The sequence below is a fragment of the Eriocheir sinensis genome, chromosome 17 (genome assembly GCF_024679095.1).
Source record: "Eriocheir sinensis breed Jianghai 21 chromosome 17, ASM2467909v1, whole genome shotgun sequence".
Lineage (NCBI taxonomy): Eukaryota > Metazoa > Arthropoda > Malacostraca > Decapoda > Varunidae > Eriocheir > Eriocheir sinensis.
Window position 1 is genome coordinate 6,801,331 of NC_066525.1, and position 25,828 is coordinate 6,827,158.

At 45.6% G+C, this 25,828-nt stretch overlaps 1 protein-coding gene across 2 annotated transcripts in view; it reads left to right on the top strand.

The window, feature by feature from the left end:
• The first annotated feature begins 5,025 nt into the window (after positions 1–5,025).
• The window catches only part of LOC126999871 (uncharacterized), a 44,261-nt gene continuing 23,458 nt past the window's right edge, over positions 5,026–25,828 (top strand). For both annotated transcript variants that reach the window (XR_007753645.1, XM_050862983.1), the window contains exon 1: positions 5,026–5,354. Coding sequence is in view for 1 of the 2 variants with exons in the window: in XM_050862983.1 (XP_050718940.1) it covers positions 5,291–5,354 (64 nt within the window). In the remaining variant the exon portion in view is untranslated. The remainder of the gene's footprint in view (positions 5,355–25,828) is intronic.

Genomic DNA, 25,828 nt, shown 5'->3' on the forward strand with positions numbered 1-25,828 from the left:
GCCACGCCGCAGCGTTGTTTCTTGCATGATTTTCTAACACAGTTTACATCGATGCTCCTGACTGCGCTATCCTCACACACTTTCGGCTTTCACAACAAATATATCCCAAAGCCACAAAGGTGATTTATCGGGCTTTCAAGAGTGCTTTTTCTCATTCATGATGCAGAAGCCTTGTCACACTATCACGGGGTTCCTAAAACTACCCATGGAAATACCCACAACCTTTACGAAAGCCTTATCAGGTGTGGTAAGCCCCGAAATGTTAAAGAATATGGGTTTGAGCCTAAAGGGGGAAGGGGGGGGAGTTGGCACACTTTCACCTTCACTGCCTCCCCGCTGTACAAAACCCGTGGCACTCCATCCTGGCCACGTTTGAAATCCACAAGTTAAATAACATTACACTTTAGAGTTTTGTTTTTGCTTGTAAAGTATGGAACATTCTCATATAATTTTTACACATCTATGTAATTTGCTGCCGTAGAAAGTCATTGGATCACACAAGGAAACATCTTTTTTTACATACTTATGACTTTAACAATAATTAGGGAGCCTTGAATTGCGACATAAAAGTGTAGAAGTAATAGAATGTGACTTCACGAATACTGTAAAAGAGAAATGCATGTATCTTGACACTATCCCCCCTTATCTCGAGCTGCATAACATCCCTGAAAATCCCACACACCCCGAGGCAGCGTATCACCGTACTCTGCTGTTCCCGCCGCGGTTCAAGGTTACCAAAAGCACCTCGTGTGGGGCGCTGTGTCCTTCTTGCAGTAGATACGAAATGATAACGTCAGGTAAACATTCCCTTCAGTGTAAAGTCATAGTCGTCACACAGAAAACAATTAATAACAAACTGTTCAAGCACGTTCTTATACCGTCCCACTTTGTAATGCAAGAGTTAACCTGTTTCTGTTTTTCATCCCCTTGACCAGTAGCTTCCCTTTCTGTTGTCCCGTTTCGTAATGCAAGAGTTAACCTGTTTCTGTTTTTCATCCCCTTGACCAGTAGCTTCCCTTTCTGTTGTTCCGTTTCCTAATGCAAGAGTTAACCTGTTTCTGTTTTTCATCCCCTTGACCAGTAGCTTCCCTTTCTGTTGTTCCGTTTCGTAATGCAAGAGTTAACCTGTTTCTGTTTTTCATCCCTTGACCAGTAGCTCCCTTTCTGTTGTTCCGTTTCGTAATGCAAGAGTTAACCTGTTTCTGTTTTTCATCCCTTGACCAGTAGCTTCCCTTTCTGTTGTTCCGTTTCGTAATGCAAGAGTTAACCTGTTTCTGTTTTTCATCCCTTGACCAGTAGCTCCCCTTTCTGTTGTCCAGTTTCGTAATGCAAGAGTTAACCTGTTTCTGTTTTTCATCCCTTGACCAGTAGCTCCCCTTTCTGTTGTCCAGTTTCGTAATGCAAGAGTTAACCTGTTTCTGTTTTTCATCCCCTTGACCAGTAGCTCCCCTTTCTGTTGTCCCGTTTCGTAATGCAAGAGTTAACCTGTTTCTGTTTTTCATCCCCTTGACCAGTAGCTCCCCTTTCTGTTGTCCCGTTTCGTAATGCAAGAGTTAACCTGTTTCTGTTTTTCATCCCTTGACCAGTAGCTCCCTTTCTGTTGTCCCACTTCGTAATGCAAGAGTTAACATGTATCTGTTTTCATCCCCTTGACCAGTAGCTCGCCTTTATGTTGTCCCACTTCGTAATGCAAGAGTTAACCTGTATTTGTATTTCATCCCTTTTGCCAGTAGCTCCCCTTAATGGTGTCCCAATTCGTAATGCAAGAGTTAACCTGTATCCTCATTTTTTTTTTTCATTCTTTTGGACAGTAAGCTCTGGAACATAACTACATCTGTTTCTTCACTTCAATATCTCTTCCTCTTCTTCCTTTTAATCATCATTCTTATCCTTCTTAAATTTCTTCTCGTAATGTCTAGCAGTTTATTTCACTGTGTTCTCTTCTTCATCTCCTCCTTTTCTTCATTTTTATCCTCATCCGTCTCCTTCCTTCTCGTAATTTCCTGCAGGTTATATTTATTCATTCTCTTCATTCCCATTTTATTCTCATACCTACATATCTTTTTCTACATCTCATAATTTCTCGCAATATATGTTTTCGCTTCTAGTATACCTTTTTTTTCTTTTAAACCTCACCTTGACCCTTTTGGCCTCAACTCCCCCTTCTCCCAACCCCTTCACTACTCCCCCCCTTCTCTTCCCTTTCCCCTTTACCTTACCCTCGTTCTTTACTCCTCTCCCCCTCCCCCCCTCCCTTTGTATCTCCTTCCTTGGGTGCGTTACGTGCGCTTAATTTCCCGTGTTAGCTTATCTCTTCAAACCTAGACTGCTGGAGGAAATATTCTCTCTCTCTCTCTCTCTCTCTCTCTCTCTCTCTCTCTCTCTCTCTCTCTCTCTCTCTCTCTCTCTCTCTCTCTCTCTCTCTCTCTCTCTCTCTCTCATATTGATTTTTCTTCACAAATCCTCCAATTTCCAGCTTATTTAATATACAATACGAGAAAGCAACCATGAAAGTGTGCGTGTGTACCTATGGGCCGGGCATGGGAGGGAAAGAGGGTGCTGTGTAGAACGGTGTAAGAGGGCAGAGAACGGGAAGAACTGCGGAATATGTGTAGGGTGTGAGAAGTTAGTATGGTGAGCGCGTGGACAGGATAAGAAGGCTGAAAGGAAAGCGTGTGAGGTGGGTTAAGTTGATAGGGAGGGAGGCGTGTGCGAGCGGCGTGAATGGGCTGTGAGGAGTTCGTGGGGAAGCCGTGTGTTGGTGAAAAGGGAGATTGAAAGGGAGGTAAAGCGACGTGCTAGGGTGAGGGTAAGGGAAGGAGGAAGGTGTGTGGTTCGGAGGAGTAAGACGTTTCAGTGTATCTCGGTTAGCCAGGGTGACCTCCTCCCACCTGCCTCCTCCCACGCGATTGTCTTATCTTTCCCGCTGGTTGCGCTGCTTCGGCCTTCACGCCCCGCCACCATCGACGACCATATTTCTCCCACGATGTGAGAGTCGTGCGAAGAGTTGTTAAGGGTTTTGGAGAAGTATATATATGAAGACCTACGTGGCATTGTTAAATACACGCCAACAGGAACATAACATATTTATTCGTTTGGGTTTTGTTTTAATTTTGAGGTTACTGTCACCATTTATAGACACTGAACACATTACGTAATTATAAAAATGTAAAATTATTGTACATTTGCACTTTTGCACATGTTCGAAGTACGTCAAAATATCGTTTGGTGATAGAACATTATAGTTTAATTTCAAACATTCCTTGTAAAGATTAAAAATGATTAAATGTCTACCGGTGCCCAAACTATGGTGAAGCTCTTTCCTCCGTAACGTCATGAAGTCACCGTCAGTAACTAGCCTGCGCGCGCGACATCCGCATTCAACAAAACATCTATATCACAAAACCTCGCATGCAGTCATATACTAAAGGGGCTATTACACTGGGCAAATTTTCCGTGGATCTTCAGTCAAACCACGATTTCCGCTGGCGTGGTTCTCATATTTCCGTGGTTTTCTGACGTGCCCACGATCTTCCAAAGCTACGGTAGATCTCACTGAAGGACGACGGTATTACTCATCATCTTTATCAGCAGCAATAACAACAAACAATTGAGAACCACGCTAGTGGAAATCGTGGTTTGACTGAAGATCCACGGAAAATATGCCCAGTGTAATAACCCCTTTTATTATCAAGATCGGCAGAACAGACAGTTGACACGCAACGTCGTATTCTTCAGCCCTGCATTCGGTCATCCCTGTAGCCTCGTCGCCCTCTATCCACCAGTTTCTTCCACGCCCTCTCGTCCATCAGTCTCACTATTACACTCAAGTCCATCTGGATCTGCCTCTCTCCGTCACTCCATCCTTGTCGACGCTGCTGTGTACTAGATGGCTGGGCATTGTGGTGTGCTCAGAAGTAATCTTTTCGCTTTGGAAGTACGCAGTTAAAATCGCTTTTTCAAATACCCAGTTTTACGTCACATCCATGAGAGTGAATGAACTGTATATGTTGCATGGCGCCTGGCATTCATATCCTGTGGATCACCGCCATGCATCATCTTGTTCCACCACTTCCACCACCACCGGTCGGCCGCTCCTGCCGACCTTGAAGTGGCTGAGTGGCCGCTAAACCTTACATTCCTTGCTCCTCCCTCCCATTCTCGTCCTGTTGATAACCTTGCGCCCACTCCTACATCCTTAGCCTTCAGCGAGATGAAATCTGAAGCGGACATATGAAGAGATGAGAAGGGTCCGTAGGTTGGCAGTGCAGCATAGAAAGTATGTGACAACTTGTGGAATTAGTGTTGCGTGTAGCTGTTTTCACGAGGCACCGTTGTGGTGGTGAGTGTGCAGCCCGCCGTCACCGTGAGTTATGAGGTGGACGCGAACCAGTGAACCTGCTCAAGTCCGCCTGCCTTCGGCCTCCCTATCGTTCCTTCCTTTCTTATGACTTTAAACTCTCGAGTCAAGGAATGCCTGCACAACCAAATCATTCTTGAAGTCCGCCATAGTACTCTACTCTCACAATCACCATCACATGAAGGAAAACGAAGTGAATGGTACAGTGACTGCTTTAGCGCCACGTTCTTACTAGGACAAACGAGATATAGAAAACGTTCCAAACACAGCAGAGACTCTTGTATGGGATCAGGGAAAACCCACTACATGATTTTTTTAGTGTTATGTATTGGTAGATGATTTGACGTTACGCATATTGGTAATGTATTTTATTTTGAAAATTAAAGATTTATTTTGTTGGGGAAACTAAATCATAAATGTACTACAAAGATGTTGTTACCGAACTTTGATCACGTTACATGACTTCTATCATAGGAGTTTTGCAATGCGTCAAGCCGCTACGCGAGAGCTGCATCTTCCCCTCCCGCGGGGCAGCCTGTAAAGTAGGGCAGGACGCGGTGGTGCCTGTTAGATTTATTTCCCAAGACTCAAGACGGTCGAAAAGTTGCAGGGTGCGCATGCGTGTGTGTGCATCCCAACCGTTGCAGGAGCAGACTGTGACCGCTGGCACTGCATCACTGCTCGCGCCCCACAGCCCCTGCACTCATCAAATCGCATCGTGACGCGACATTTGCTCCCTGCGCCGAGGAGCAGCGGGAAGAAACCGTAGTAAAGGGGCGTGTGAGGCTAGGCTAGGCGGGACGCACGCGGTGGGTCGGGGGCTATCGATCTGGGGGAGTCTGTTGAGAGACTACACGGTGTGAGGACCGCACAGTGGCTCGTGGCTCCTAGTGGCTCGCATAACCCCAGCGCCTAACACCCGGAGGAACCATGAACAAGCTCTTCTTCGGCTCCGCTGCCCTCCTGGCCCTGCTCGGCTTGTTCGTCCGGGAAGGTGAGACTCTCCTCCTCACGGAACACTACCTTGCAAAAATGAACAGTAATTAAAGACGATATGGCAGCGTGCATTCGTTGGGCTCGAGTGGTTGAGTCCCGGCAGGCGTGGACTGGCAGAGTGCTGAGTGACTGGGGGCGTGGGCTGGGGAGGTGGGGAATGAGGAGTGCAGGGACCGCTTTAGTGAGTGTGGGGGCTAGTTAAGGAATGACCACAGTGTTTGGAACGTGAAGGAATGATTGGGGAGTGTGTGGGAGGTGGCGGTGAGTGAGTGCGTGGTGGGCGTGAACGGATTGTGTCACCGGCGATGGAGTGATTGACGTGTTGGATTGAGTGTGGGAGTGGAGGAAGGGAGGGGGGGGTTGCTGGGGCGGTAAAGGGAAAACCATAGGGAATGAAGTAGCTTGGGAATGACCGGCAAGTACTGGGGAACTGAATGACTGGATGATAGGAGGAGGGAAAGTGACAAGCAAGCGTTGGGGAAGTGTGGGGGAGAGTGACGAGTGATGGAATGAGTTGGGGAATGACTGACGTGTACTGGGGAGTGGAATGAGTGACTGGTGATGGTGGAGGTTATGGAGAGTGACCGGGGAGCATGATAGGGGGGGGAGGGGGAAGGAGAAATTGATTGGAAGAGCTGTAGTGGTGAGGGAGTGACTGGTGGGGGAGTAAATGGAATGGAGGATTGATTCAGAGTTATAGTGGTGGTGGAGAAAGACTACTGGTGATGGTGGTGGTGGTGGGAAGGACTGGATATTGGGCGTGGTGGTGCAGAGTGTTACTAAAAAATGTATTAGCAGAAGGGGAATGAATGGTTGATGATGATTCGATAGTGTTAGCCATTGGTCACTAATATGGTTGGGGGATGAACGGTTGATGAGAACTCGATAGTGTCAGCCATTGGTCATTAATATGGTTGGGGAATGACTGATGAAGGGTGTGGGGTGAGGGTGGGGGTGGGGTGACTCGTCGGGGTGGTAAGGAAGAGAATGGCGAGTTTCTGCTCAGTGTGTTTGTGAATGCGCAAAATTTCTTCCCATCGCCTCACAACTGCCTCCATTTTTTCCTCCTCCTCCTCCTTCACCATCACCTCCACCACCTCCTCTTCGTCTTCCTCCTACGCCTTCACCATCACCGCCCCTTTCCTCTTTCACCACCTCCTCCTCCTCCTCCTCTTCGTCTTCCCCTCACTCCTCCTTCACCCCCACAGCCACCACCTCTTCCTCCACCTCTTCCTTCTCGTCTTCCTCCCACTCCTCTTTAAACCCCACCACCACCATTAGTACCACCACCTCCTCTTTTCCTTCCTCCACCTCCTAATCCTCTTCCCCACCATGACGAAGCGGTACAAACAGCAATTATAAGCAGGACGTTAAAAGGAATGCGTGAAAAAACAAGTGTAACGTAAATATGACTTTAAAAAATGTATTGGCGAAAAAACTACAACACGATTGGGTTTATTTTGAAGATATTTGAGTTTGTTATCATTATTATTGTTATTGTTATTCTTGTTCGTATTTTGTTATTGTTCGGTGCGTTATGTTCGACTTTGCTCCTGTGGCATTTTATGGAGTCGAGGATTGAAGGTCGAGCTGCATTTGGGTGTAGTTGTTTATTTAGTCTAGTGGGTTATTTCTGCCTTCCTCTGTTGCTTCCTCTCTTGCTTAGATCCCTCCTTTTCAACCGCATCCTTTGATCTATAGCATACTCCTCCTTCCTTCCCTCTCTCATTTCTCCTTTCATTCCTCTCATTCATTCGCTCATTCACTCCCTCCTCACTTTATTTATCCCTTCCATCTTCCTTTCTTTCATCCTTCCATCTCTCCTTCCTTCCTTACATCCTTCCTACCTTCCTTTCTTCCTTCCGTCCTTCCACACTTCCTTCACACCCTAATTAAACCATATCACTGTTCCCATTATCTTTTCCTTTTACTGCAACTCATTTTCTTCCTTCATTTCCTACACACTGAGTCACTGATTGCCTTGCGCGCCCCTTTCCTCTTCGCCGTGTCGTGTGTGTAAGGCAAAGGAGGGGTAAGAGGGGACGGAAGGATCGGTCGACCCCTCAGGCAACCGGAGAAAGGGAGGAGGAGAGCCGGCATTAGACCCTCCACGTAATCAGGTCCCCTTCCAGCCCTCCCCTGCTCGCCTCTCCCCTCTCTTCCCCCCCTTCCAGCCCTGACCTCCCCCGCACTCCCCCTGCAACACCGATGGTCAAGGCTTAGCGTGACGTTATGTAGTGTTGCAGGAGGCTGAGGTTGTGTGTTGCGTGTGGCAGGGTTGTATGAGCGGTTAGCGAGGGACTGGCAGAGATTGCATGCGTGTTGAAAGTATTGCAGAGGATGGGGTTGAGAATTGCATGGGATTTGGCAGAGGTGGGGTGTATTGCAGGGTGTTCTGTGGTATTACCGAGGCAGAGGTGGGAGTGACAGGGCTGAGAGTGTCTAAAGTGTTGAAGGGTATGAGACAGATTGCTCCTGGGAATAAGCTAAACAATTGCAGTTCTGTGGCAGAGGTGGAGTGTATTGCAGAGTCTTGTAAGTGGTTAGGGAGGTTAAGGAAGGGAGTGGCAGGGCCTAAAGAGGTGTCGGGATGGTTAACTTTGGGGAATAAGGAAGAAAATTGCAAAGGATGAGGCAGAGGTGGGGCGTAAGCAGTGTCTTGGGGTTAGTTAGTGAGAGGAGGAGAATGACAGGACAGGAGGGGGAGAGGGAGTGATAGTAGCGTAGCATGTCTTTCTTTTGGTGGGTCCGTGTTGGCCTTGCATAGTCTGAGGGGAGGTGATGATGCAATACTTGGGGGCGTGGTGGATAGCAGCTGCGGGTCGAGTCTTCTAATATAGAGGCGCTTCTGTTGTTCCTTTTGGGGTGTTGTTGGAGGGTTAGTAAAGGACGACGTGGGTGCTGCAGTTACGTGGTGCTTCCAGTAGTGATGCTGTAATGCTTTAGCGGCGTTTTAGAGCTCATACGATATAGTGTTTGTAGTTTAGAGGTTTGGTTTGACGTTTAGGACTGGTGTGGTGATTTGTCGGACTAGTTTCAAGATCTTAGTGTGCTTGTGATTTAAGAAGATATGGCAGGGCGATGCTTGTTTGTGGTGGTAGTGCAATCGGGTAGTGAAGAACGATGTGGTGTGTTGCAATGTTACCCGATATCCCAGCATGAGCGTTCCTTAGCAATGAGATCGAGTGTCTGCCCTCAGTGTTCCTTGTGGTGGTGTTTCAAGGCCTTAGGGAATGATTAAAAAGGGGTGTTGCAGTGTCTTAAGTGTAGGGGAGTGAATGGAATGGCAGTGTTTCAAGGCCTTGGGAGTAATTGAAGAAGGGGTGTTGCAGTGTATTGATGGTTGGGAAGTAAATGGTATGACAGTGTTGCTTGTGGTATTAGTGTTTCAAGGGGGAGTGTATTGGGGAATGATTAAAGAAGGGGTGTTGCAGTATATTAAATGTAGGGAAGTGAATGGCATGACAGTGTTGCTTGTGGTAGTAGTGTTTCAAGGGGGAGTGTATAGGGGAATGACTAAAGAGGTGTTGCAGTGTCTTAAGTGAAGAGTGAATGGTATGATAGTGTTGCTTGTGGTAGTAGTATATAAAGGGGGAGTGTATATATTTAAGGGAGTGATTGCTTGTGTTGCTTGTGGTAGTATATCGATGGGGAGTGAATAGGGGAATGACTGAAGAGGTGTTGAAATGTCTTAAGTGAAAAGGAGTGAATGGTATGACAGTATTGCTTGTGGTGGCAGTGTATCAAGGAGAAGTGTATTTAGGGGAATGATTGAAGAAGAAGCGATGTAGGGTCATATTCCTACACCTTTCGGCGGTCATACACAAACACTTAACTAGACTTTCGTAGGATTTGTGGACCTTCCCATGGGTAGCTTTATGACCTTGGTGGCAGTCTGACAAAGCTTCTGCACCATGAACGTAAAGAAACACTAATGAGAACACGTTTAACCTCCTTGTCGGTCGTTAGAACTGATGGAAGTGAGAGAAGGAAGCGTCAAAAATAGCGACTGTGAGTGTTAAGTGTTGGGAAGGGCATTAATTCTAGCGTGTTAAAGAGGAGGGTGGTGATGGTGTAGCAGGGGTAGATGAGGGGGTGTGGCAAGGATGGTATATCCCCCCTCCCCTCCCCGCCCCCCAGTTGAGCCCTCCCTGCCGTTCTTTACGTAAGCAGTGATGGGTTGCGAGGGAGCCGCTAGGAATGAGTTTGTAGTGCTTCCTGTGTGGCTGGCGTGAAGGCCTCGTCTGTGTGTATGGGAGAGAGAGAGAGAGAGAGAGAGAGAGAGAGAGAGAGAGAGAGAGAGAGAGAGAGAAGAACATGGAGAACAAAAATAAGGAAAGGGAGAATAAAAGAACTATTTATTTTCATGATACGTTATGTTTTAGTGGTAGTAAGAAGATAAGTACGTGTAGTAGTAGTAGTAGTAGTATACTCGTGATGAAGATAACAATGATAACAACACTAACAATGACAGTGGTGACGATGATGATGATGATGATGATGATGACGGCGCCGAGTGTTCTGTCAGTCTGCGTTAATTACATTGGAGCGAGTTAATGAGCCATGCCAAGAATGTCGGTTTTAAGGGGAAAGACTTTGTGTTATGCTGAAAATGCCACCAAATGTCTTCCTCCTCCTCCTCCTCTTCCTCCTCCTCTTTATCATCTTTCTTATCTTCGTCCTTCTCTTTCTTCTGCTCTCCTCATCATCATTATCATCATTCTTATCTTCGATCTTATCTTTCTCCTCCTCTTCTTCCTCCTTCTCCTCTTCCTCTTACCTGTCCTACTTCTCCTCCTCTTCCTTCATCTCATTATCACCATCCATGTATTCATCCATTTCATTCTTCTGCTCTTCTTCTTCATTCACATTCTCCTCCTCCTCCTCCTCCTCCTCCACTCAGAAATACGCTTGTGTCAACCTCTCCAGTCTCCACTCAATGTTATGCAGGAAGTATTGAGAGTATGATGCAATAGGGTTCACACACACACACACACACACACACACACACACACACACACACACACACACACACACACGCATACCTGGAGGAGGAGGAGGAGGAGCATCAAGGTGTATCTGTCTTAATGTCGTGTAGGTGTGAGGGTTAAGACTACCTGCGGACGATTAAAGGTGCAGGGCTGTTCAGAAGAGGTCCTTATGTGGGTCATCCTGCGTGTGTGTGTGTGTGTGTGTGTGTGTGTGTGTGTGTGTGTGTGTGTGTGTGGAGGCGTGACCCGCATCGTTGAACTATATGACTTGTGTGTTTTGTTTTTTCTTTTATTCTGTGGTTTGTTTTTAGTCAGAATTCCAGCACTCGAGTTTTTTTTTATAAGTGTTTCCCTAAAGTATTCCTCCCACGTCCTCTCTCTTTTTCTCTGCCCATGATGCGGGGTTCTTGGTGATGGCACTGTACGCATATATATGGTGATAGTATGATGACATGGTGATAATAAGGAGGACGAGGACGCGGAAGAAGAAGAAAAGAAGGAAAAGAATGACGAGAATAAGGAGGAGAAGGAAGACGATGAACAAGAGAAGGAGGAGGAGGAGGAGGCCAAGTAGGAGTAGAAACGAGAAAGAAGGAGAAGAAATTACATGAAATGAAGGATGCATTCATAAGACGAGTAGGAAAAGAGGAACAAAAGGAAAATAACGAAATGGGGAAATAAATAAAATAAGGAGAACAAAGAAAGAAAGAACCAGGAAAAAAAGTGACGAAGAGGAAGAGGTGGAGGAGCAGGAGAAAAGGGATGTTTATTCTAGTTCTTTATGGTCTGTGTATTTTGTTTTGAGCTCGACTTCCTTCCGCAGGGGATTAGTGTTTGTCGACCATAGCGGCCACTCGGGACAATGACATACAAGGCCGCAATGGTTGGTCTTCACGTCCCTAGATGGCGACACTCAAATATAAACATAAACGTTGAGGAGTGTGATGTCACCTTAACTGCGTCGATGGTTCTCTATTCATTTCTCTCGCGCTCCGACACACACTAGCGCAGACATATTCCTGTAGTTGTTCTTCTTGTTGTTCTTGCAGTTACTGTGTGAATGCATAAGTAAACTAAGTAGCAAAACAAGAGCGTGTGTGTGTGTGTGTGTGTGTTGTGGCCATTGCCCCCTCACGTGATAGTTGTTGTTTACTTTGTTTCTTTGTTGTAGTGTTTGTATTTTCTGGTATTCCTTTAACAATCACATTTTTATTTTTTGCTTGAGTTGTACCGCAAAGAAAAAAATATAGTTGTCGTTGCATTCTTTTATATTTCTTTTGGAATTACGTTTGTCTGCATCAGTCGTTCCCGAGAGAGAGAGAGAGAGATCGTTCATTTTTCACAACCCTAACGCAATTGATTTTTAAGAGTCGTTTTGGGGTAGTTACCAATATTTCTTCTTGTCTACCTACCTCCATTTTATCGTCCAAGCCGCGTATTTCATTCACCACAACCATATAGCATTATTTAACTCACATCCCAGCAGTTGGTACACACTCTTTAACCTATGCGCCGCTCCCTCCCATACTTAATTGTCATGTATAATTCGTTCCTGTCTCCACTCACTCCACTGACATCTCACTCCCCGCTGTATACAACTTTTCACACACGGGCCCTCATCCTAGCGTCATGGCCGAGGCTTCACTATAGTTGAGGCACTGTGACTGCATACCCCTATCAATCAATCAGTCAGTCGCATATATACCAGTGGGGCAGCAGTCTTCATACTCGCTTTGTTTCCTTATCTGTAGTTTAGTCCGAAGCTTCAAACACACATCTCGTAGTAGGTCAATAGTCTTCATCCTTGTTTTGTTTTTTTCGGATTCTTGTTTCAGTTCGAGGCTTCTTCAAACGCACATCTAGTAGCCGATTATAAGTATTGATCCTAGTGTTCGTTTACTCTCCCTGTTTGCATTTCACACTGAGCCACGAAACACGCGTCTAGTTGTCTACCAGCAGTCTTCATACTTTTTTTTAATTTCCAATCTAGAGTCAGACTTCAAATATTATAGTAGTCGTTCAGCAGTCTTCGTCCTGGTTAGTTTTCCGTATCCGCATTTCAGTCTGAGGTTTCAAACACACATTTCGTTACAGGTTAACAATCTTCATCCTCGTAAGAACAAACCACAGGCTCTAGGGTTAATGCCACGGAGAGGAGCACCGAGGCCACGCGCAACTATACCTTATGGTCCCAACTTTACTCAGTTTTACTCACAGCTTTACTCACAACTTTACTCACAATTTTGCTCACAACTTTACTCACAACTTTACTCACAATTTTACTCAACTTTACTAGCAACTTTGCTCACAATTTTACTCACAACTTTACTCACAACTTTACTCTCAACTTTACTCAACTTTTCTCACAACTTTACTCACAACTTTTCTCACAATTTTGCTCACAACTTTACTCTCAACTCAACTCACTCTACCATCAAACACGTATCTCGTAGTCGGCCAGCAGTCTGGAGGAAGTTCATTGCTGTAAACCTCTCGTCTCGTCCTCTGCATTAATCATTTGCTCTCCGTACTGCTGCACCGCCCCAGGCTCTATGAATAGCCATCTGTGTGTGTGTGTGTGTGTGTGTGTGTTATTGGCACCTCAGTTCGCCTGTTTGAAAAGCCTCTCGCAGAAGTTGCTTGGATTTTAATGGACTGTTTAGCGATCGTATACTAATAGTTTTAGGCGACTTCTGCAGCTTCAACGGGAAACTCAGCCATGAAAACCCGGTTGATCTTCTCTGTGGCCTTGGGAAATGGTCGTAATGAGAACTTGATACGATTAAACATAATTGATTTGATAAATTTATTACACCCATGGGGCGACAATCATATTTACCTTAGACTCGTCGACCTCAGTGCATCAGTTTTCGTAACAGGAGGTCCATTTTTTTTACAACAAAGGAGACAGCTCAAGGGCACAAAAAAAGGAAACAATAATAAGAAAAAAAAGCCCGCTACTCGCTGCTCCTAAAAAAGAATCCAAAGAGGTGGCCGAAAGAGAGGTACATATAGATACAAAGTTTACGTTGGCTTCGTTTCTTTGATCATATCGTGAATAATGCATGAAGTTATGAATAAATGTTTAGATAAGCACCTGTTAATAATGGGCAATGTATGCTACGCGGATATTAATCGAAAAAATGCGATAAATTATTCATACGACACACACACACACACACACACACACACACACACACACACACACACACACACACACACACACACACACACACACGTCATTCATACTGGAAGAAATGGTTAGTTGGTGCTAGTAACATCACCGAAACTGTGCAAAAAAGTTTCACGATTCTTTTTAAGTCTGTTGTTTCGCGTTTCTTTTTTTTAATCAAGAGTATAGTAAGGAGAGGAAGTGGGTTAGTGGCGAAGGTACAGGTGGGAGAGAAGGAAAGACAGTTTAGTATATCGTCAAAACTGTACAAGGTAGTAGAACACGTCTTGATGTTAGTATGTGTTTCGTGTTAATATTATCAATGACCGTACAAAAAAAGTTTCACAATTCTTTTCCAAGTCACCTCTTTTGATTTTTTTTTTTTTTTTGTAGGAGCAGCGAGTAGCGGGCTTTTTTTTATTATTGTTTCCTTTTTTTGTGCCCTTGAGCTGTCTCCTTTCTTGTAAAAAAAAAAAAATCAATATAAGCTTCGCGTTCGTATATCATCAAAAGTTTCTCTCTCTTTTTTTTCTTTTGTAATGGTAGTCTCGGCGTTCATATAACTATTGTACTGCTGTCCGCAAGATAGTGTAGCACAGTTCGTTAAAGTCAGTATCCCAATGTGTTCCGCCTTCGTACATCACCAAAAAGTGCACCTATACTCCCCTGCTGAGCCTTGACCGGTCCCCTGCCTCACTAGGGCCGTCACACCATTCTGCATGCATCTGGGCGTTTCGTTCCGTCAACTTAATTAATCGTATACTCTTGTTAAAGTGCCCTGCTGCCTGCCCCACATCCTCCACGTCGAGTGTCCTGCACGCCACATTTTGCTCCACAACCCACCCACTCTTGTTCCCCTGATGCTCCCTCCTCCTATGCTTCCCCCACGTACGCCCGCTCCTCCTCCTCCTCCTCCCACCGCTCCCCGCGCCCCACTCACACGCCCACGCGAAACAGGTGCAGCCAGCAAGGGAATCCAGAGGTGGTTTTCCTCCTCCACTTGTTTCTTTTTTTTTTCTCCACTCCCTCCTTCATTATATAAATTCTCCTTCTCTTCCTCCTCTCTCTTTTTCTGCCTCCACTCATTTGTTCTTTTCCTGCAATTCCTTCTCCACTTTATTCTCCTCCTCATCATCATCTGACGCCCCCTTCTCCTCCTCCTCCTCCTCCTCCTCCTCCTCCTCCTTCTCCTCATTTGAGTTAGTATGCTATTTTTAGTTCCTCGTGTATTCTTCTTTGACCCAATTGAGGCTCTAATTCCGATGTAGTCATTATTTTCCTTGTCTCCGTGTAAATTATTATGTTGTTATCATTATTACTGAAGTTGTTGTTGTTTCTGTTGTTTCGTTGTTGTTGTGGCCGTTGCTACTAAATTGTGCACGTCAGCCTTAATTCTTTTTCGTCTATTCACCATCCGTCTCTCTTCTTTTGCATCCCTCGCCCTCCTTCCCTCCTCCCTTCCCTTCCTTCCTTCTTCCTCTCCCTCCCTCTCACCTTCCCTCATTCCTTCCCTCCTCTGCCTTCCTTTTCCTCCGTCCCTCCTTTCTTCTTACTTTCCTTCCTTCCGCCTCTCCTTCCTTTCCTTCGTTCCCTTTCTTCCCTCCTACTTTTTCTTCCTCCCCTCCTTCCTTCCCTCCCTGCCTTTCCTCCTTCCCTTCCTCCCCTCCTCTGCCTTCCTTTTCTTCTCCCCTTCTTCCCTTCCTTCCCGTTCTCCCTTCCTTCTTCCCGTCCTTCCCTCCTTTATTCCCCCCCTCCTTCCTCCCTCCCTTTCATCCTCCCGTCCCTCCTCCCCTGTCTCTTCCCCTCCTTCCTCCCTCCCTTTCTCCCCCCCCCCCCTCCCTGGCCGCCGTTCCTCCTCATCCCAAGGGCATAGGAAGCAACACTGCAGGAATAACACATTTCTTCATTGCTTCAAAACATCAACAACTTTTTTTTCTTCTTTTGTTAGTGTGTGTGTTTGTTTGTGTGTTATGGATCTCCGAGTGTGTGTGTGCATGACGCTCTACCAACATTTTGCTAACGGTGCAGATGATATTTTTTCTTTCCCTCGACAAACATTCGTCTTTACCAGTAGGAATATCGAAAAATGGTCTTCAATACAATGTTTCTCTTCCTCGATATATCATTTCTCTTCACGGATATTTTCTTCATCCGTTTTCTTCTTTCTCTCAGTCTCCTCATTTTTCCACACTCCTTAAATCAAACTTCACGTCCCCTACACCGAATTCGCTTCTTTATACTTGGAACGCACAAAAATAGGCCCTGTCCTTCGTAAGTACCTAATGTTCACCCTATCTTTAGCATCAGAACCTTTCCAATCTGTTTTATTATGACAATGGTGACTCTCGTAGTAGTAGTAGTAGTAGTAGTAGTAGTAGTAGTAGTAGCAGAGGGAGGATAAGGAAGAGGAGTAACTTATGTTCACCCTATCTTTAACATCAGAACCTTTCCAATCTGTCTTTACGATAATAGTGACACTCGAAGTAGTAGTAGTAGTAGTAGTAGTAGTAGTAGTAGTAGGAGGAGGAGGAGAAGGAAGAGGAGTAACTTATGTTCACCCTATCTTTAACATCAGAACCTTTCCAATCTGTCTTTACGATAATAGTGACACTCGAAGTAGTAGTAGTAGTAGTAGTAGTAGCAGAAGGAGAAGGAGTAGGAGTAGGAGTAGTATTGGTTAATTGTCAACATATTTCCATAAACTGCCCTCGACGTAAACCAACACCGCAGCCTTTACAGAACACTTCCTTGCCTAACTCAGTGGTTCCCTCGCCCAATGTTCTCTCGTAACCGCTGCGTACTCATCCGTGACATTGCTCTTATTGCTCCTGAAGATAACGGGGACAAGGACGAGACAGGGGAAGGGAGGAGAAAGAGGGAGAAATAGAAGGAGGAGGAAGAGGAAGAGGCGTGGAGGAGGAGTTTTAAAGGGAAGTGTATAGATGTAGGGGGGAAAGGAAAGGAATGGGAAGGAGAGGAAAGGAAAAGGAAGGGAAGGGAAGGAAGGGAAGAGAAGAGAAGGGAAAGGAAATGATAATGAAGGAGAGGAAAAGAAAGGAAAGGAATGGAAAGAAAAGGAAAGGAAAAGAAACGAAAGGAATGGGAAAGGGAAGGAAAAGAGAGGGAAGGAAAGGAAGGGAAGGGAAGGAAGGGAAGAGAAGAGAAGGGAAAGGAAATGATAATGAAGGAGAGGAAAAGAAAGGAGAGGAAAAGAAAGGAAAGGAATGGAAAGGAAAGGCAAGGAAAAGAAAGGAAAGGAGAGGAAAAGGAAGGAAAGGAAGGGAAGGGAATGGAAAGGAAAGGAAAGGAAAGGAGAGGAAATGAAAGGATAGGAAAGGAATGGAAAGGAAAAGAAAGGAACGGAAAGGAAAGGAAAAGAAAAGATAGGAAAGCAGAGGAAAGGAAGGGAAAAGAAAAGATAGGAAAGGAAGGGAAAGGAAAGGAAAGGAAAAGAAAGGGAAGGAGAGGGAAGGCAGGAAAAAATGGGAAGGAAAGGAAGGGAAAGGAAAGGAAAGGAAAGGAAAAGAAAGGGAAGGAGAGGGAAGGCAGGAAAAAATGGGAAGGAAAGGAAGGGAAAGGAAAGGAAAGGAAAGGAAAAGAAAGGGAAAGAGAGGGAAGGCAGGAAAAAATGGGAAGGAAAGGAAGGGAAAGGAAAATAAAGGAAAGGAAAGGAAGGTCGGATGCTTTAGATAACAAGTCGTCTGTCCCTTTTTTGTGTGTGTGACATCCCAGCGTATGTATAGGGTTACCTCTCTCTCTCTCTCTCTCTCTCTCTCTCTCTCTCTCTCTCTCTCTCTCTCTCTCTCTCTCACCTTTAAAGCCCCTCCCCCCCCCCCTCACCTGCTCCCTTACCCCTCCGACACACTTACCTGCTAGAATTACCTGTGATATGAACGTGATAACTGCCGCCTTTCGCTTTTATGATGTTGTTATTGTTGTTGTTGTCGATGTTGCTCTTGCTGTTTTGTTTCTCTTCTTTTCTCTCATCTATCTCTTCTATATTCATGCCTTTTGCTCCTACTACTCCTCCTCCTCCTTTTCTTCTTCTTCCTCTTCTTGCCCCTCCTCCTCCATCTTATATTATGTTAGTTTGTTTCTTGTTATTGTATTTCTCCTTCTTCTCCCTTCCTCTCATCTCTTCCTCCTACGTTCATTTAATCTATCTACACGCCTCATCTTTCTCCTCCTTCTTCCTCCTCGTCTTCCTCCTCCTCCTTCTCTCCTCTTCCCGCTGTTCCAATTTCTCTTTTTATCTCCCGAGCCTCCATTCACTGTTCTTTTTTTCTCTCTCTCTTCCTCCTTCTCATGTTTCCTCCTCAGTTACCTCGTTTTCTTGATTGTAGTAAGGGAGTTTATACTTGAAAGAGAAAGAAAGAGGAAGAAAAGAGAAAGAAAGGATATAATAAACTACGAAAATAATGAGAGAGAGAGAGAGAGAGAGAGAGAGAGAGAGAGAGAGAGAGATGTATAAATTGAAAGAAAAGTAGGAAAGCAAAAAAAGTTGGAAAGTTTTGGTTTAGTCGGCGCAACATCTGTGGTCATATGCCGGAGAGAGACAGGAGGGGAAGGAATTATAGGAGAAGGGAACAGACCCCAGGAGACGGGACACAACCCCCGATTAATACCTGGTACCCATTCACTGCTGGGTGGACAGGGGCGTAGGGTATCGGAAAAGCCGCCCAAATTTTTCCACTCCGCCCGGGAATCGAACCCGGGCTCTCTCGATTGTGAGCCGAGTGTGCTAACCATTGCACCACGAAGCCCCCAGGAAAAAAAAAGAAAAAAAAAGAAGGAAAGGAAAGTTAGGAAAAAAGGTCGGAAGCATAGGAGAGAAGGAAATCAATAAAGAAAAAAATAAGGTAGGAAAAAATGAAATAAAATGGTAAAGGAAACGTAGGAAGGGAGGTAGGAAAAAATAGGAAAGGAGGAAGTCAATAAAGAAGAAAATAAAATAGGAAAGAAATAATGAAAAGAAAACTGGCAAAGAAAAAGTAGGAAGGAAGAAAGGGAAGGACATTAGGAAAGAAGGAAATTAAGGAAGAACGAAACAAGTACACCCCCCCCTCTTCCCTTCATCCCCTCCTTCCTCCCCTCCTCCTCCCCTTCCTTCAACCCCCTTCCTTTCACCTTCCTCCCCTTCCTTCACCCCCTTCCTTCAACTCCTCCTTTCACCTTCCTCCCCTCCTTCACCCTTCCTTTTAACCCTCTCCTCCTTCACCCTCCCTCCCTTCACCCGCTTCCTTTTAACCCCCCTCTCCCCCCCCTTCACCCCTCCTCCCCCTCCCTTCACCCCCATTCCCTTCGCCCCCTCCCCCCCTCCACATAATGAACTGTATACATAATGATTCGAAGCGGAGTGAAGCAAAAGGTCTCGGTGCTTCGGTGCTTCGGCTTCATGAACTCCTCTCGTGGGATGCCAAGTAAAGGTGTGTGTGTGTGTGTGTGTGTGTGTGTGTGTGCGTGTGTGTAGACCTAACCAAATTATGCTGCTGTGCGTTATCGGTTAAGTCAATTAAATCTCGTACTCTCTCTCTCTCTCTCTCTCTCTCTCTCTCTCTCTCTCTCTCTCTCTCTCTCTCTCTCTCTCTCTCTCTCTCTCTCTCTCTCTCTCTCCACCTGCTTAACACCACTAACTTTCAAACTGCTTTAACTTATCCAATTTATCCTGATACTTAAAGGAGAGAGAGAGAGAGAGAGAGCATACTAGGACATGTTAACCAGAGCCGCACATTGTCCCAAATCGATAGGTTCCTCCACCTCCTCCTCCTCCTCCTCCTCTTCCTCCTCCTCCTTTTCCTGCTCCTTCCTTCTCCATGGCGTCCTGGCATCGAGACAACTCTTTCTCTTCCATCCCCTCTTCTCCCCCTCCTCTTCCTCCTCCTCTGCCTCCTTCTCTTCCTCTTCCTTCCATTCTTCCGCTTATTTACTTCTCCCATCTTTCTCCCCTCTTTCTCCTCCTCCTCCTCCTCTTCCTCAACGTTCCTCTTCTTTCTTTCCTCTCTCCTATAACTCTTTTCCATTTCCACTTTCTATCTCTCTTCTTCCCTCTTTCTCTTCTTCTCAACCGTTTCTGTCCCCTCTTCCTTTCCTCCTTCCAAAACTCTCCACTTCCATCTTCCTCCTCTCTTCCTCCTTCTCTTCCTCCTCTTCCTCAACTGTTCCTTTCCCCTTCATTCTTTCCTCCTCCCAAAGTTCCTGTCTTCCTCTGTCTTCTTTTCACATCCCTTTAAAGCCCTTTTCTTCCAGCCTCTCCTCCATATATTCGTTCCCCAATCCTGTACCCTACCCCCCGATCCCCCCCTCCCGACCTCCCTTCCCTCCCTTCTCCATCCTCCTCTCCACTAACCTATTTCCTCCACTCTCGTAAACCCAGTGCTTCCCTTCCTCCCTCCCCCTCTTCCTATTCCCTCCCCTCCTCTCTCCCCGGCTTCCCTCCCCACCCCTCCTGTTTACCTGTCCTTCCCTCCGCCCTTCCTTCTTCCTGTGATTAGGGAGAGCAGGTGTGCGAGGGAGAAAGGGATGAAGGGAGGTAAGAGGGGAGAGGCGGTTCAGGAGGTAAGAAGGGAGATAGGAAAGGTAAAGGAGGGGGGAAAGAGAGGCAGGTTAGAAAGTGAAAGGGAAGAGGGAGAAGATAATGGGTAGAATATAAGAGGGGAGAGGGGGAAGAGAGGAAAGGAAAGAGAGGTTAGCAAGTGAAAGGGAGGAGAAAGACGTGAAGGGGAGGTGGAGCAGGGGACAGGGGAGAGAGAGAGGGAGAGGGAGAGGAAAGGAAAAAAAATAGGGCCAGTCAGGAAGTGAGAGGGAAGAAAAAAAAGAGAGAGTGAAGGGAAGGAGGAAGGTAGCAAAGTGAAAAGGTAGAGGAAGAAAACAAGGCAAGGAGGGACAGTTTCGGGAGAGGAGAAAGAAGGGGAAAAACATGTTAGCAAGTGGGAGGGAAGAGAGAAGCGAAGGAAAGGAAGGACAGTTTGGACGAGGGGAAAGAAAGGAAGGAGAGAAAAGGCAGGTCAGAAAGTGAGAGGGAAGAGAGGGAAAAGAGAGGAAAGTAGGAGAGTTTCTAAAGAGGAAAAGAAGGAAAAGAAAGAAAGTGAAGGGGAGAGAGAGAAAGAAAGGGGAAAGAAAGGAAAGAGAAAGAAAATGAGGGAGAGGGGAAGGAGAGGGGAAAGAGAAGGTTAGCAGATGATAAAGAAGAATAAGAGGAAACGGGGAGGTAGGACAGATGAAGAAGAGAAAACGAGGGGAAAGAAGAAGGGAAAGAGAAGCGGATCAGGTGTGAGAGGTGAGGTGAGAGGGGAAAGAAAGGGAAGAGAAATAAAAGGAGGTAGAGGGGAGAGAGAGGGGAAAGAGAAGGTTAGCATATGATAAAGAAAAATAAGAGGAAACGGGGAGGTATAGGACAGAAGAAGAAGAGAAAACGAGGGGAAAGAAGGGAAAGAGAAGCGGATCAGGTGTGAGAGGTGAAGGAGACAGGGCAGGAGGTGAGGGAGAGGTGTGAGCGGCAGGTTGTACTATGAGCCGCAGTGTTATCGATCAGAGGGGCGAGAATGCGTTGTGGCGCCCTGCATTGTGGTGGTGATGGTGGTGGTGATGGTGGTGATGGTGGTGATGGTGGTGGTGGTGGTGGTGGTGTATCGGCGCTAATGGTAATGGTAAAGGTGGTAAGGTTTTATAATTAGTGAGATTAGATTTAGTTGTATTACTAATGATGAAAATAATTATGATGATGATGATATATTAGGTAATGAGTATTGAAATAATAGTAGAAGTGGTACAGTAGTAGTAGTAATAGTTGTAGTAGTAGTAGTAATAGTAGCAGTAGTAGTAGTAGAGTATTATCACTACTACTACTACTACTACTACTACTACTACGATATAATGAATTAGTTCGCAAATTAGCTGATAGCGATAGAAAACAATGAATATTAAGTCAACATTTGTGATTAATTATAAAAACAAAATGTGTTTTATATATATATATATATATATATATATATATATATATATATATATATATATATATATATATATATATATATATATATATATATTTTCTTTCTCTCTTCTCTCTTTCTCTCTCTCTCTCTCTCTCTCTCTCTTCTCTCTCTCTCTCTCTCTCTCTCTCTCTCTCTCTCTCTCTCTCTCTCTCTCTCTCTCTCTCTCTCTCTCTCTCTCTCTCTCTCTATCTCTCTCGCTCTCTCTCTATCTCTCTCTCTCTCTCTCTCTCTCTCTCTCTCTCTCTCTCTCTCTCTCTCTCTCTCTCTCTCTCTCTCTCTCTCTCTCTCAGATAAGGGTGTGCTGATAACTCACACACAGAGAGACAGAAACAGATACAAGGCTCAGTAAACACACACACACACACACACACACACACATGTAAGGTTTCCCTGACGTCTAAAAGAAGAACACACACACACACACACACACACACGAGGCCCCGGATTCCCGCAGGCTGATCAATATTGTATGGAGAGAGAGAGAGAGAGAGAGACGGGCGGACTAGCGAACGAACAAGATTACGAGTGAATAAAAAACGAAGGAAGAAAGAAAGAAAAGTAAGATAAATAGATAAGATAGATAGATAGAAAGACAGAAAAACAATCAGACACATCCACAAAACAAACGACCAAGGACAAACAGACAAACAGGCAAATTAACGAAAATAGGACGAAGAAAACGTAAACAGGGGCGGGGAAAAATAGGACAAACTTAGACAATTGAACGGAAGGAGATGGAAAGGAAGAGACGAGTGATTTGGGAAGGAAGAGGAAGGAAGAGAGAGAGAGAGAGAGAGAGAGATGGACGTTGGTAAAGAAATGGAAAGTATAAGGGAATAGAAAAAGAAACAGAAGAAGGAACAGACAAAAGGAAATGGAAAGAGAAGGGAAGGAAGGGAAAAGAAGAGATGGAAGGAGATGAAAAGCAGGAAACGAATGATGGAGAAGGAAGAGTAAGTAAAGGGGAATAAATGAAGGAATAGACGGAAAAATATGGAAAGGAAGAGACAAACAATAAGGGAAGGAAGGGGAAGAGAGAGAGAGAGAGAGAGAGAGAAGAAAGGAAAGAAAGTGGAAGAGGGGTAACTATTTAAACCCGCAAGTCTCACATTTGTAGGCGTAGTAAAGGAAGAATGACCCTTAGAGAGAGAGAGAGAGAGAGAGAGAGAGAGAAAGGGAAATGGTTAACAGTAAAGGAAGGAAGGGAGGAGGAAAGGGAGGAAAAGGGGATGAATAAAGAGCAAGGAAAGGGAAGAGAAAGGGAGAGGGGGAAAGGGAGAGAGGGAAAGAGGTAATGGGTTAGAATATTGCATGGAATCAGAGTATAAAGGGGTAGTGAGGGGAGGGAAGGGGAGAGAAGGGCAGCATAGGGGGTTCATAATAGAGGTAAGGGGGAGTAGAGGGGAGAGGGGAGGAAGAGCAAACAAAGAGAAAAAGGAAGTGGGGTGATAGTTAGGGTGTGGGGGGAAGGGGGGTTGAAAGGGAGGGGCGTGGGTTATTAAATGGGTTGCCTTAAAGTTAGGAAGTGAGTCGGGTGTCCTCTCCCGTCCCCGCCTCCTCTCCCTCCCCCTCGCTAACCTGCATCACGCCACCTCACCTGTCCAAGCTTACCTATGCGTGTGCTAATTAGTGTTACCTTCCTGTTGTACCTCTCACTCGTCACCTGTTCAGACTTATTCACCCCGCCTACTCTCCCTTCCCTCGCTTACCTGCCTCACGCCACCTCACCTGTCCAAGCTTACCTATGCGTGTGCTAATTAGTGTTACCTTCCTGTTGTACCTCTCACTCGTCACTTGTTCAGACTTACTCAACTCCACCTTTATTCTTGTTCCTTATTATTCGTTTTCTCTTTCCCAAGTTTATCTATATGTCTGTCTATCTGTGTGTTTATCTGTTTGTCTGTCTGTGTATGTGTTTGTTCTTTGTCTCTGTCTGTCTGTCTGTATGTCTGTCTCCCTCACACACATTCTTTCTCTTTTCTCTTTCTCTCTCTTGGATGCCATATTAGTGCTAGAGAAAAAGGGAGAGAAAGAGAGGGGGAAGAGGAGGAAGAGGAGGAAGAGGAGGAAGAGGCTTTGTCAATAGTATGTTTAACGAGGGCTTATGGACACACGACTCTTATTTCCACTCTCTCTCTCTCTCTCTCTCTCTCTCTCTCTCTCTCTCTCTCTCTCTCTCTCTCTCTCTCTCTCTCTCTCTCTCTCTCTCTCTCTCTCTCTCGTTCTCGCTCTCTATCTCTCTCTTTCTATCTATCTATCTCTATCTATCCTTCCCTCCCCTCATTTGTCGCTGTCTGCCTTCCCTTCCTTCCCGTCTCTGCCTCCTCCTCCCTTCCTCCCTCCTTCCTTCCCTTCATTGTCTCCTTCCCATCAGCCCTGAGTCTTCCCTTCCCTCCCTTCCCTCCACTCTTCTTTTCCTCCCTTACGCGACATGTTTCTAACTCTCCTCCTTCTCTCCCTTCCTTCCTTTCCTCCCTCCCGTCCTTCAGGGTAAAATCTTTCCTCCATCGTTCCTCACCTCATCCTACTGCCACTGCAACACACACACACACACACACACACACACACACACACACACACACACAGCGGTTCACCTGGTCAAATTATTTCCGCTAGAACTGAAACGTGTTGAGGAAGGAAGGAAGGAAGGGTTGAAGGAGGAGGAGGAGGAGGAGGAGGAGGAGGAGGAGAGTTCAAATAGAGTGAGGGGTGTATGAGAATTTGCAGAGTTCGTGAGTGGAGAAAAGTGTAATTAGAGTGCGAGAGAGAGAGAGAGAGAGAGACGTGGCGCCATGGGTATAATATTGGAAGGATCGATGACACTGTAACGTAAGGGAGACTTTTTTTTTCTATTTGTGCGATGCGGGACAGGCGGGGAAAAGACTTAAATGCTTCTTTCTTTCTTCCTCCTTTCCTCCTCCTCTTCCTCCTCTTTCTCTTACTCCTCTTCCTCTTTCTCTTTCTCTACCACGCCCTCCTCCTGTTCCTCCTTTCTTTGTTTCATTCTTTTATCACCTTTTTTTATTCATTGCTCATATTACCCCTATTTTTTACACTTCTTCTTTTTCTTCTTTTTCACGTCTATTTTCTCCTTCTTTTTTTTTCCTACTTCTTTTTCTTCTGCTTCTACTTCTTCTTCTTCTTCTATTTCTTCTTTTCCTCTTCCCTCCTCCTCCTCCTCTTCTATTACCTTCTACTCCTCCTCCTCCTCTTTCTCCTCCCCCTCTTCCTAACTACATCGTCCCCACTCTTCCTCGATCAAATTTGCTGACGATACCAAACTCGAGGGAAACTCTTAACGAGGGACCAAGACCATCCACAAGAAAGGGGTTCATGCAGAGCGGTGGCCGGAATTAATTGTATAGCCCTTGGAGGAGGTGGGGCTTCGGGTCTCGGCGGGAGGTAAAAGTTCCCGAGGAGGTGTTGGCCCACTTTGGGAGAATGTGTACTTATCGAGGCGCTGAGAAGATGAAAAGAGCTCCTCTGACCCGCCGTGCGTTACCCTCGTGAAAAATTTACATTCTTTAGCGCAAGAGACAATTTTGGGTTCTATTCTTTAACGGTTAAAGTCTCGGAGCCCCGGTGCACATATTTAGCAAGGCTTTCGTAGGATTTCTGGGTACTTCCACTGGTAGTTTTATGCCCCTGGTGGTAGTTTGACCCTTCTTCTGTACCATGAACCTAAAACAGCACTCATTAGAACCCGACTGATCTTTTTTGCTTTTACAAATAGTCATACTCTTAAATATTTCGGCGCCCCAAGGCACTGATTTGGCAAGGTTTTCCTAGGAGTTTTGAGGCATTTCCATGAGTAGTTTTATGCCCCTGGTGGTAGTGTGACCCTTCTTCTGTACCATGAACCTAAAACAGCACTCACTATAAATAAAAATGCGACTGATCTCCTCTTGGGCCCTTGGGAATAATTAATGTGAGTGGCGGCAGGGTCAGAGCATACCGACCAATATTCTTAGTGCCTACCCGGGAAAGGTTTGTCGTGGGCGATAATACTCTTTCCTGAGGCCGTGGACCGTATTCCCTATCTCTCTACTGGTATGTGGCACCCATTCTTGAACAGGGCAGGTTATATTAGGTTAGGTTATTTTTAGTTGGAATCCCCTTCATCTCTTCCCTCCTCTTTCCCCTTTCCCTCACCTTACCACAGTCTTTCTTCTCTCTCTTCCCCTATCGTTCTATTCCCCTCTTTTCCCCTTAAGGGCAATTTTAAGTGTAATCGCAATGAGAGTATTTTCCAGAACACCCCGTGGTTAGTTTCGAAGGTACAGCCGGGCTTCTTCACTCAGAGATCACATACCCGTAG